This window comes from Archocentrus centrarchus, chromosome 16 (genome assembly GCF_007364275.1).
Source record: "Archocentrus centrarchus isolate MPI-CPG fArcCen1 chromosome 16, fArcCen1, whole genome shotgun sequence".
Taxonomy (NCBI): Eukaryota; Metazoa; Chordata; class Actinopteri; order Cichliformes; family Cichlidae; genus Archocentrus; species Archocentrus centrarchus.
In genome coordinates this window covers 2,527,015-2,540,337 of record NC_044361.1, presented here as the reverse complement: position 1 = coordinate 2,540,337, position 13,323 = coordinate 2,527,015, and the positions used below count along the sequence as shown (strand labels likewise).

General features: G+C 43.5%; 1 protein-coding gene across 1 annotated transcript in view; it reads left to right on the top strand.

Annotated features, from left to right (window-relative positions):
- Nucleotides 1–2,975: 2,975 nt before the first annotated feature.
- Nucleotides 2,976–13,323, top strand: part of satb1b (SATB homeobox 1b) — a 45,585-nt gene continuing 35,237 nt past the window's right edge. Inside the window, exons 1-4 of the mRNA XM_030749943.1 lie at nt 2,976–3,554; nt 5,541–5,779; nt 8,653–8,829; nt 9,754–9,880. Of these exons, the coding sequence (XP_030605803.1) occupies nt 5,566–5,779; nt 8,653–8,829; nt 9,754–9,880 (518 nt within the window). The 5' untranslated portion in view covers nt 2,976–3,554; nt 5,541–5,565. The remainder of the gene's footprint in view (nt 3,555–5,540; nt 5,780–8,652; nt 8,830–9,753; nt 9,881–13,323) is intronic.

Genomic DNA, 13,323 nt, shown 5'->3' with positions numbered 1-13,323 from the left:
ACAATGATTTGGTTTCACAATGGGGGGGGGGGGGGGGGGGGGGGTGAATGAGAGGTGTAACTGTGCTGCATCACTTCTTCCGTGGTAGCTTTTTTTTTTGATCACTTTCTGGTTCGGTCTTATTTTAAAGAGCTCCAGTTTTTCCCCCCTTAAAGCCGAGCACGTTATGTAAATTCAGACTGATTTTCTCTGTCGGGCTAAGCTAAGACGCTCACATCTGCCGGGATGTATTGTTTATGAAACAGCAGCTTTGTTTGAGACGATTTACAGTCACGTTTTCTTTTCTTTTTTTTTGTGGGGATGAGCTGTACGAACCCTGCAAACACATGTTAGTAAGCGCGTGGTGTTATGTAGCGTTTTATGCACACCTGACCTCCACGGTTGGCTCACAACTTGAGGCTCTGCTGTCGTGATAGGTATACACACTTCCTGTTTTCTGTTGGTTTCCTGTTTTTGTTCTTACACAGCCTGGACAGACGTGCTTGTTCATTCGTCTTTGATGTATACAGTGGCCTGATGAGAGAGAGCCACACCTCAGGCTCAGGCTGCAGAAGAGCAGTCTCATCTTTTAGTATTTTCATGCTTCGGGCTATTCATAAAACTAAAGTGTCCCCATGTTTTCACTTTGTCGTATAGAATGTATTTTCCCATGCACTCTCAACACTGAACTTTGCCTCACACACTCCCCCATCTGGCTCTTCCTAGGATCTAAAGATGGAGAGCCAGATAGAGCTACCCCTCACACACACTGTGTGTGTGTGTGTGTGTGTGTGTGTGTGTGTGTGTGTGTGTGTGTCCATCATTAAAATGACCCTTTTTCTCATGAAGTCAGAGCGAGGCTCTTATTATTAGGTCACCTTAAGGGTCAGGTACAAACAGCAGATCAGGCTGTTATTGACAATACCCACAGATTATCTTCCCTGATGTTTTTGCAGGAACCGCTTTGTGAAATAATTACAAAATAAGGACAATAGCTTAACATTAGCCTCTAAACACTGTGACTGTTCACACTGTTTTTGTTGAAAATATCAACAGAGATTAGCTCGTCTGATATTTTGGTGTAACCTGCAGTGGAGGTAAAGTTTCAGCACAGAAGGGAAGAATCACGAAAGCAAAATGCTGAGACTGGAAAATGTGACGACAACCTTTAACGAGGGATGTGACAAAAGGACTCCCTTTTTTTTTTATAATGTGTGCTGTTTGTGCAATGAGTAAATATTAGCCTGAGAAATCACTGCAGCTTCATATTCAAGCTGACAAGCAACCGAGCTGCACCATACATATACAAAAAATATGAGTCTGAATTGTATATTATTGCTGTAAGAGTGCAAACTGTAAATTCATACCTGCTTAAATAGGACAGAGGTCTATGGTCACTTTATCATTTGAAATAAAACGATTACCCAGCTCTTAGATTTAGATTTGTAATTTCCAATCTCACTTTGTGACACGTGTAATTTTATATTTTTATTTAGTCTTCATTTAAATTTTAGGAAAATATCAGTCTTGAAGTTAAAAATATCTTTTGGAAGAGCTTCTCGGGCAAGATAAGCAGCAGTGCAATCAGCTGTGACACGTAATACACACACACAACATAGCAAAATACACAAAATGTGTGCATAAGTGTGTATGAGATAATCAAAATGATTCACTTTAAAGTTTAGGAAACCTAAAGCCATAACATCTGCATCCTGAGGTAACCTCCTGCAGGTCACCTAAAGTGACCTTTTTATATATTTAGTGGGTTCTGGAAAAAAATCTATTTTTATTCCTCGTTATGAGAAGATTTTAGAGTTTTAAATAAAGTTTTTTTTAATCACAAACATAGCATTCTGTATATTTCTGTTCCCCTTTACTTCATTTTGATTTCAGTTTGTCTCTCAGGGGCAAACAAAGCACTTATTTAGCTTTTTTGACTGCGTCTGAATGTAGATTAATTTGTCAAATAAAAACGATATATTTGGCCCAAAGTAAAATCTGAAATAAATAAATAAAACAAACATCATAAATTAAGGTATCCAGTGTGTGTGTGTGTGTGTGAGCATCTGTGTGTTACTCGGTAATAAATGCAGGACCGCCTCACTCTAATCAAGCTGATTAAAAATTCCTGCGCGCACAGCCGGAAATCGCACCACCGTTCCTCCCCGTTGTGTGTGTATTAGTGAGCGTGTGTGAATGCACGTGTGTTTATGTGAGTGTGGGAGTGTGTGCGTGTGTGTTGTTTCTCTCCCAGTCCACTTTCTCCACTTTGTCTCCGCCAGGACTTTTCGGATGCGGAGGAATCATCTGTTTTTATTTTAATAAGGAAGGGGGGGGGGGGGGGGATTATTTCTCTTATTCTCAAACACTTTACACCCCCTTCTTTCTGCCCCTCTCTCTCTCTCACACACACACACACACACACACATCCCCATCCTTTCTTCTATTTTTTTTACCCTATTTTTTTACCCCCCTCTACCACGCCATTTGAAATGAGGAGGAGAAAGGGAAAGCAGAGGCAGCGGCAGCACCAGCAGCGAGGAGAGGAGAGGGGGGAGTGATGAGTCAATACAACTAATAATTTAATGGGGACAGAGAGGGAGAGACGGAGTGAGAGGGGGAGAGACAGAGAGGGAGATAGAAAGAAAGAGGAGCTCCGTCCGGACGCCAATCCCCAGCCAACAGGACACCTCCTACTATTACTATCAAGGCAGCTCTCTTATGCATCCACAGCAAGCCTTATTCATCCTCGACATCGGAAAGTAAACCGCACTTTTTGACCCCCCTCTCCTTGTTTTATTTTGCGAACCTGTTTCGACTGTCCGCATATCGTCTCCACATCGCCTCCATGGCAAGCTCACACAGTCGCTTGTTATTATTTTTTCTCTCTCAGTCTGCCGGCAGTCAAATCTAGCTAAGCCGACGGTGAGCTGTTTTTTTTTCTGTAGCCCCTTCGTGAACATACACAGCGGGTTTATTAGGTCTCGGCGGCGGTTGTTGTTATTACAACTGTGTCCGAGGTGCTTTGGTTTATACTGGCGGCTGCTGGCTGTACTGCGCGGCTGCCTGCTCGCCGATTTGGATGTTGTGCTGCGAACTAAAGCCGAAGTCGCCTTCACTTGTACGCGTTGCTAAATGTCGCCGGTTTTAGCGCCTCGCGTTGCCGTCTTTTTTCCTCCACTTGGACGGGATTAGCCGTAACGTTAGTGCTGCACACTGTGTCTCTGCGTTTCTCGCACACACACACCACCGCTTACCAATGTTCGCCTATCGCGGTCCATCTCGACCTCGTCCTCCCTTGCACAGACCCGGGTTGTTGTTGTTTTTTCGCACCGCCTGCCAGTCCTCTGCCAAGAAGAGCAGGAGAAAGCATATTTTTGAACACTGATTTTTCGGTCACCTCTCGCTGTCATGCACACGTAGAGAGAAAACAGGAGAGGAACCGGGAGTTGTTTCGGGGAGGGGGGGTTTCTTTTTCTTTTTTTTCTTTTTTTTTCGACCCTGGCCAAACTTGAAGAAGACGCGTTTTCCAGCCGGTGTTATATGCTCTCCAGTGCTGAAGTGCTGCGGTTCAGGTTGGTCTGAAGTTTTTTTCTTTCTTTCTCTTTTTTTTTTTTTTTTTTTTAAACTTCAACTTGTCCTCTCTGAAGCGCCCCCCCCCCTCCCTTTTTTTTAAGCAGGAGCGTGTAAACGGGGTGGCCCAGAACAAAGCAATGGGGGGGCCGTAGAAAAGCGGAATCTTTGATCAGGAATAAATGCAGAGTAGAAAATGACTGGGTTCGATTTCCAGGCTCCTGTGTGTGTGTACAGATGGTGTTACCTGAACTGTGACGTGTTTTGTTTTAAATAACTGTTTTACAAAGTGTTTAAGTAAAAGAGTACTAGTATAAAAACTTTTAAGTACCTACAGTAAAAGTACTGATGATGGAAAATTGCATCATATTTATGAATCAATTAATGTGCATGTCACTTTATTTTGCATCTGGAAACTATTTTAATTACTTTCTATATTGGCAGCTACCTTTATTTATAGAATGGTACAGTGCAATTTATTAGTATTTTTTCTTTAACTTGCAAGTCTGCAAAATAATAAGTAACTAAGGCTTCAAAGATGTCCTTAAATAAAATGTAACTGAGTAAACACACTTAGTTACATACATTCCACAACTGCTCCTATTCATATATATATTCATATATTTCATCCATTGTTGGGCACTGTAACATTAAAAGTACTGTGGTAATGGGGTAACCCCCCCCCCCCCCAACACACACACACACACACACACACACACACACACATACATACACATACACACACATACACATACATACACACACACACACACACACACACACACACACACTCTGCCCTTTAGAGGTGACGCGTCCATTTGAACTTTTGCTCTGGTTTTTGTGTTTTAAGGTCATATAAAAATCCTGACCTGAATCCGGACTGTATCCGGGTCTGGATTCCTTCGGCTCCCCCTCTGTGGGGAATTAGTTGCCTCATTGCATGTTATGAATGGGGGAGTTCATGATCTTTTGAGTGGGGCGGATGATTTTGCCCTTTTCACTCTTTGACAGCAGCATTCCAGTTCACGTCCACCAGCACCCACCTGCATGCATACTCACATTTCTATTGTGTCCTGATATTAGTGTTATTGTTACTATTATTGATCAGATTGTGGAAGTTTGGCCCAGCATTTCAAATAATGTAGGAAGCTGTGTGTGTGTGTGCACCTGTGGGTAAAACAGCCGCCCTCCATCTTTCCTTTTTGTCTCCTCCTCCCTTTTCTTTCCCACTTTTGATGACTACCCTCATGACTCAGCTACTGCCTGATTTGGAGTTTCCTCAAGCTGCTTTTTTCCCCCCACATCCTAAAGTTGTAAACTCATCGTGCACCTCGAACGTTTCGCTGCACTTGCAGAATCTAAAAATAAAGTTCACACCTGTAAAGACATGTAACTGATTTTTTGTTTGTCTGTCACAACAAAATGACGGTGCGGCCTTTCGCCTCCTTTTTTCTCTCCGTGCTGCGTCATGAATGTGAAGCTGCACAAAGTGACTCACAAACTGAATTACGTTAGTTTCCCCTTTGGTGCGTGCACCGCAGAACAACCTCGTTCCTTGAACTGCACTGTATTTATTGAAGTGGAATCTCCCAGCAAATTAATGTATTTGCACTAAAACCGGGGCTTGTTTGCCTCCTCTCACATGGGAATTTCTAGTGGGACACCCATACATAATACATGTGCTGAAAAATGGGAACATTACGGCAGCAAGAAGACATCACTGTGGCCCGAGTCATCATAACCGAGGCGAATTGACAGTTACTGCCGTAATGGGTCTGTTCTCAGAGGTCTCAATTACTTAAAGCACTTTTTTTGCTCGATAAAAATGTCCCCTCACATCTTCACATGTCAGTGATATCAACACAAAAGATTTCGTGTTCATTGCTGCCTTTATATTACATTTCAGCTCTTCAGCCTCGTGCTTCTTTTATGCCATGCACATATCTCTGCTGGCAGCTGATTATGTGCTGTTTCTGCCCCCCCCCCAGGTGATAGTGAGCAGAGGTGCTGAGAATGATGGAACATCTCAGCGAGACGTGTTTGGGCAAGGAGAACTCAGAGCTGGTCAACAGCATGGCAGAGGCCAAGGCCCCGCCGGCCAAGCTGCCCCGGCTGGAGCAGAACGGCAGCCCCCTGGGCCGGGCTCGGCTGGGCAGCACCGGGGCCAAGCTCGGAGGGGTCCCGTACAAACCCGCCAGCCACCTGCTGAAGACCTGCCATAAGAAAGGTAAGAACGAGAGAGGCCAGTGAAACAGTTGGCTCATTAAAAAAATTATTGGAAATAAGCAGAGGAAAATGGATGGATGGTAAACATTTGTGGTTTCTAGCATCTCAAATTGGTTGATTGATTTTTGTTTTTTTGTAATCAAATTGAAGAAGACTTCCCAATGGGTTCTGGGAAATTGTGTGATGCTTAGTGGGTTAATCACTGATTGACAGAAAATTAATAACAAATAAAATTTTTAAGCACATAACCCCAATATGAGCTCCTAAAATATGACAAAAATTCCGCTTTTCTTTGTTTTATGTGTCTGAAAACTGAATATTAGGGGGTTAAAGTGTTAGTGGGACACTTTATTAAGAAAAAAACTTTTTTTTAATTTCAGAGACAAAATGATTAAAAATATTTAAATTAAAATAATCATTACTTTCAGCTCGGTTTTCTAACATCTTCTATATTCATCATTTATACTTAATGAGATAGTCAACAGAAGTAGTTTCAGTCCCAGCCTGTGTCAACCACATGCAATACAAATGTAGTATACTCAGCTCTGTGTGCATGTGTAATGAGTAAGAGGAAATATAAGCAATGTAGAAAGAGGAAAGTAATTTAAATGCAGTTTAAATAGGCCCCCTCCCACACACACACACACACACACACAGCACCTTCCACCCACCACCACCCCTGCATGCTCTCCAAAACTCTTAAACCTTTTTACAATGCTTCTTTAGTCATCTCAGCATGCATACACACACACACACACACACACACACTGCACACACTCCCACTTATTTGCCCAGACAATAGCTAATAGAAGAGCACTGTGAGAATTATTCCTGTGCCGTGCTGCATCGCGCTGTGTCACTGCTCCTCTCTCCAGCCCCAGCCCTCCTGCTCTGACATTTGTTTATTAAGGGAAAGTTTCAGTCCTTTAAGAGCCGTTGCTGTTTAAAGGGAGTCTTTACTTTGAGATTATGACATAGCTTTTTAATATAACCAGTGTCGTCTTGTGAAAAAACACCAGGCAAAGCCATCCAATATGCGAACCTTTATTTTATGATCATGTTTCTTTATTTTTTGGGGGGGGTTTGAGAACCTGCAGGTTTGGAGTGGTAATAGCGCTTGGCTGCTAGGGCTCAAATGTTTGTTTGTTTGGCTGGTTTGATTTTCTTTGGCCGAGAGGGACTCGGGAACTCTTGGAATGTAGCTGCGCGAGTGTCCTCGGATGGGCCGTTTCTCTTATTCACTGCTTTTTATCTACGTGTTGCATGCCAGCTGAGAGAGCCTAATTTCTCACCTTCATCATCTCTGCTTCTCTTGGCCTCCTACAACGTTTGTTCCTCCAAGCATCCTCTTTGCCCTGCCTTCCTCTCCCTTTCCCTCTCATCAGTTTTATTTTTTTTAATTTTAGTAAAGGGTGAAGCAGCTGGGGGAGGCGGCTGGTCCGCCACGGAGGCTTCGCAGAGGGCCCACAGTGGCCATTGTGTCCGAGCCCGAAACAATATTTACCGCAGCCCTCTCTGGGCTCCCTGGAAACAAAGCCAGTATTGATCCCCCAAATGAACCTACACAGCAGTCTTTATTGTTAGATCTTTATCTATTAAAATCAGGGCAGGAGAAAAGCAGCTCTTTCAGCACATTCTTTTGCATCTGTTGGCTTATTGATTGTTTTGCTAGAGCTGTTTGCATCTTCTGGAATGCTTGGGATTGGAAAATATGGGAAAGTAAATCATTTATATCTGCGCTGACAGTGTACATAAAGAAATGTATCCAGGTGGCAGCAGGTAGAGCAGAGACCTACCTAGAAAGTAGGCCAACAGGGCATCATTTTCAGCACAAAGTGCAGTAAGCAATAGATTACCTCTGATCAGTGCTTTGACATAATTTCGAGTTTCTGTTTTTATTCAGACTAAAACTTCAAAAGGCCAAGCTGTCCCTGTGCCCTCAAAGTCTAAATTTCATGGCTGTTATTTTAGCCAAAATGGCATATTGGGTGATATTTGCACAGTTGGTCCCTTGAACATTTGACAGTCTTTGGACAAGGATTGTTCATCCTACCTCACCGCAGAGCCGCTGTTGACACAGACTCGTAAACCTCGGGGTGCAGAGGTGGCTCGGGATTTGAAGCGCTGCATCATGGGAAGATGATTTCGGGTTGGCAGGCATTGGGGAAAAAAGGCTAATGTGATCCCAGCACCTTGACAGTGAATAAACAGTGCATTGTGCCAAAAAAAAAAGAGACGAGTTGAAGGATTTTATTTTGCGGCCGCTTCACGTTTGTTCACACCGAGCTTAAGGTTATCATTCTGTCTAATATACATGTACAGTATATTTTTGTTTGTCACAAGCAATACCAATCATTAGGCCGTAGTGCAACACCTCTGCAATATTATGTCATCATCTTAAAGCTTTAGGCAACAGGAAGGAATCCTACAACGTTTAAAAATGAATCTTAAAATGGGAGCAAAAAGCATCAGAGGGCACACGATGGAAAAATGGAAAAAAAGAACATGGAGGGCAATTTCTTAAAAGACTAAACAAATGATGTCTCTAAAATTATGCACCCAAGTAATATTTGATCCCTGGAGCTGATGATATCGTTTGGCAACGGGACAAAGAGGTGAAGGTTTAGAAGGAAATCGCCCTATAAAAGATTAAATATGCCTTTGTGGTGCAAACTTCTGTTCAGAGCTTACACCTGCAGCAGCAGCAGCAATCTGGATATTCACTTCTAATCCCTCGACAGTCAACCTCAGTGTAACTTAATCATCTGCACTAAATTTTAATCCCATTCCTCTGCAAACAGAGGAGAAGGTCAGAGTATGCCTGTGAAGAAATGTGAACCCACTCAGTGTCGGTTTGTGTCTCCTCGTCTTCAGGCAACATGCTGCCTGTGTTCTGTGTGGTCGAGCACTACGAGAATCCCATGGATTTTGACAGCAAGGAGGAGCACGCTGAATTTGTCCTGGTGCGCAAGGACATGCTCTTCAACCAGCTCATCGAGATGGCCCTGCTGTCACTGGGCTACTCCCACAGCTCAGCAGCCCAGGCCAAAGGTAACCACTCACTGGCTCTCATCATTGTCGTCTCTTCTCTGATCTGGAGCTCTTCTTTTATGCTTATTAGCATCTTTTCTGACATGCTGGTACTTGTGCACTCTCAGGCTTCGTGCCTCACTCAAATCTACACACACACACACACACACACACACACACACACACACACACACACACACACACACACACACACACACACACACACACAGAGTCTTTGACCATAATAGCCTACTGCCAGCAGATCTGAAGCCACAGTAACACAACCTGACACTGATCCCAGAAAGGAGATGCTCGAGTCTCCCAGGGGTCATACACTACACATTCCCACACAGATGTATGCTCTCACTCTCACAGAGGCCAGCTGCACAGGTTTGCCCACTAAAATGTTTACATACGCATTCACTTGAGCACTCATATTGTGTGTATTTATATACATGTACCCCCGGTGGCAGTGGGTGGGAGCGGCAGGTGGAGGAAAGGGTCTGCTAATTGCACTCGAGCACATGTAGGCTGAGTGCGGCTTTTTCAGGGCGCTTCGATACATGCTCTTTTATTATAGGCTGTCCGTCACACTGCACATACATATGCATCCTAGGCCACCTTTCCTTACAAGCAGTCTTCCTTCTCTCTGTCTGCTGTGCGGGCTGCCGCTGTTTTAACGGCACTCTCAGGAAACATTCCCGCGTGGTTGTTGCGATTTCAGTGAAAATTAAGAAAATAAAGAGCGTTTATGGCACCAGAATGCTTCTGCGCGTGGCTTCGTTCCTAGTGTGCGTGTTTACGGCTTTAAGCGGTGAAAGCGAGCTGATGTATTTGCTCGTGAGCCCATTGTTGTGCTTTTGTTTCCAAATCTGTGATCATTCTCGTGCATGTCCACTTTTTACCCATATTTATGCGTGCATATGTGTATTTTGCATCATCCAGGTATGATTCAGGTGGGGAAGTGGAACCCCGTCCCCCTGTCATACGTGACAGACGCACCAGACGCCACAGTGGCAGACATGCTGCAGGACGTCTACCACGTGGTCACACTTAAGATCCAGCTGCACAGGTAAGAACCAAATCCACAAGTTAGGGCACATGTATACTGGATTATATATAGTTTAACCAAGCCTGAACGTGTCCACATGCTCATACATATTCTTACCTGAGTACTAACCACTGATCTGTTGTGCTGTTTATCCATCTGGATTATTTTGGTGTGAGTTTCCCAGTTCTGAAGATCTACTGGCTGTAGAAATGTCTGCCTTCTCCTCAGTATAATGGAACTAAATGACGCATACCTCGTGGTGCAAAAAGTACCAAGAGAATACATAATTTGAAAAATTCAGCAGCAATATGGAAACAATAACCCAGTTACTCAAAACAATCCACAAACCTTGTTGAGAGTAGTTTCTCTTTGCTGTCTGCATCCACCAAGAAAAGGATGTGCGAAGCTAACAAACGTTACAGCATCAGTGTTTATCACACTGTTTATTACACATGCTAGTGGTGCTTTTGTCACTAGTGTGAGCTTCTTGTATCACCTATAAAGAGTGACACAATGGATGGTTTTTTTTTTAAAATAACCGGGGCCGTGATTCCTGCAAAGAGGCATGAATGTGATTCGGTCCGTTTCTCAAACGGATCTTTGGGTTCTTTTAGCGCAGCAACACAAAATAAGTCTGACAACTTGGCAGCCATCTTGAAATCCACGCACTTATTTTGAAGCATGTATCTAAATAAGCTTTATGTTCAGTGGTCACCAAGACAGAAAAGTTACTTTACCCTAAAATAGGATTTTAAAAAGCTTTTTTCACTTAAAAAAGTTGTTCTTTGACCACCATCTTTGCTGTTACTGAATTCACCGCGACTCTTTGAAAGTGTCTCTAAACATGTTTCTGATCTCACTTCAGCTGACGTTTATAAAACTGGATGATTCACACCAAAATCAGTTAGAGAAATACCACAGCAGATTAAAAATACGTACATTCGATCTTTGGACTAACTGTCCCTTTAATGTGCGCAGAGATAAAATTATACAGATTAAGCTTTGCTTCTAGCATTAACACACATAGTGTGTAGGTGCCAGTTTACGTGTTTAATACCGAGAATGAAATTATTACTCAGACTGGTCGTTCCCAGGAAGTGGGAAAAACCCATTCAGAGCAGGTCTCTGCCCGGTAAAGAAACACTGATGGGAACACTGATTCCAAAGCATCCTTATGTTCTTGGTAACAATGTAGCTCATTCACATGAAATGATTTTAACTAACACATGTTTGGCATTTTGCAGTGGAAACATAAAATATGAAAATAAAGTAGCAGTTTTTAAGCCGAGCTCTGCTTCAGCTCCTCTCATAAAAAAATGAATGTGGTCGGTGACTGCGTGGCTAAAAATGACTCACCTGAAATAGTTCCTTAAATAAACCTGGCTACACTGGATATTTTAAGCAAAAATATATTTCTTTGGAATCCACGTTGCGAACGATGAAGCAGACTAACAAGCTGAAACCTTCTTAGACCGAGTGCTGCTAGCTTTCTCCTGTCATCACTCACCATATTGTATGCTAAATTATTCTCTGTAGGTGTGAGGCTTTGTCATATTTATACACACGGCAAGAGCATACGAGCATTTATAGACATGGACACAAACGGGCTTGTATGCACTCATGGACACAAACACACACACACACACACAGAAAGCAGCCGACTGGCTCTGGTGTGGAGGCTTGTGCCAGCTGCACGCTAACCCAGTGTTCTGCAGCCCTCTGGAGAGCTGTTTCTGCTCTTCTTCTACCCCGCTCTGTCTCTTCCTTTTCTCTTCCCTCTCCTTCTGTTTCCCCCGCCACCAACACCATCACCACCCACCTCCACCAATGAAGCACTCACACACGCACTGACTGATGTGAACACGTCCAACAGCCAGACTACAGAAGGTTGTGTTTATTTCCGGCTTGCTAGCCCCTGAATGCATGGATAGCTGTCTTTCTCCACTGCCCCTCTCTCTCTCTCTCTCTGCCTGTCTCTCTCTCACACACTCTCCCTCCTCTTGTTCACTTCCGTCTCCCCAGAGGCTCTCTAGCTGCTGGAGCAGTTTAAGGTGTTCTGGAAAATCCATTGTTTGTGTGTTACAGTGTGCACGTGTGTGTTTTCTTACTAGCAGATGTTAGCCTCGAATGTGGCGAGCATCCCTTTTCTGTTCCGTTCTCCTGTTATCTCCTCGCTCGTAACGTTTCCAACACACCGGATGACAGATTTATGGACACGCACACACACACACACACACACACACACACACACACACACACACACACACACACACACAGTGTCTCACACACTCCCATCCCTCTCTTCCTCATGTCTCAAGCCAGGTTTAATGAAAAGTAAGAGTTATTCTCTGCCCCCCCCCCTGAAATGTAAATACCTTTAACATTTTCAAACCCCTGAATTCAGTCAGCGTCTCTGCAGCTCGTGATTCCACAGCAAAGGCAGTCTGTTTGAACACAACTCCATTTTGATTATGCCGTATATACGTAATTGTCAATATTGTTATTGGTTTGTATTTGTTTTTCCTCTTTTTCTCTACCCACCGCCAAACTCTTAAAGCCCCCCCCCCCCCCCCTCCGCCCCCGAGCCCCGACTGCAGCAGAAATCTCGCCAGTAACACCTTAAATTGTTTCACCGAGCACAACAAGCCAGGAAGGTAGAAGTAACACGAAATAATAGTCGCCACATGCAGCTGATGTATAATTCATGCATCAATCCAGCAGATGTGTTGTATAAAGTAATTAACTAATCAGAACAATCAGGAGAGAGAGAAAAAGAGAGCGAGAGAGAGAGAGAGAATCTGAAAGAGGGAGAGAGATCGAGGTAGGCAGAGAGAGAGAGAGAGAGACAGAGCAATCTCCAGATGCATCTGCTTGATGCGCCAAATGAAATCTGTCTGTCTTGGAGGGGCGCTTGCAGCAGGAAAAACGAGCAGGGACCCGTGTGCGTTCAGCTCGCTTTCTCTCTGGTTTCCTCTCTGCCTATCTGATGTGAGCCAGCCAGTTTATCCATACGTGCTCCTCGGCCGGGGTCCGGCTAAATGCTGCAGCCGTGTTTGGCCCCGGTGTTTTTGGGGAAAGTAATTTGCTTCCAGAATTTTTAGCTCAACACTTTATCATTGGACAAATGATCAGTCGAGTTGACTGACGGAAAATTAATCAGCAGTAATGATGACAGTCGGAAAGGTTCGAGCTTCTCGTGGTCGAGGATTTTTGTCTTTTTTTTTTAGTATTTTCTGACTTGTATAGGATAGGTTGAACAGCAAAAACAGATAGTAAATTATACTAGAATAAAACAGCCTCCAGTTGCAGTTTTCAGATATTTGGTAAACTCTAATTTACAATTTTCTGTCGGTTTTAGGGAGAGAGTTTAACTAGGCTGAGTAAAACCATGTGTCTCAATAATATAAGTCTTATGTATAGTGTACTACACTTATGAAGTACACTGTACACGATGCATTTACTAG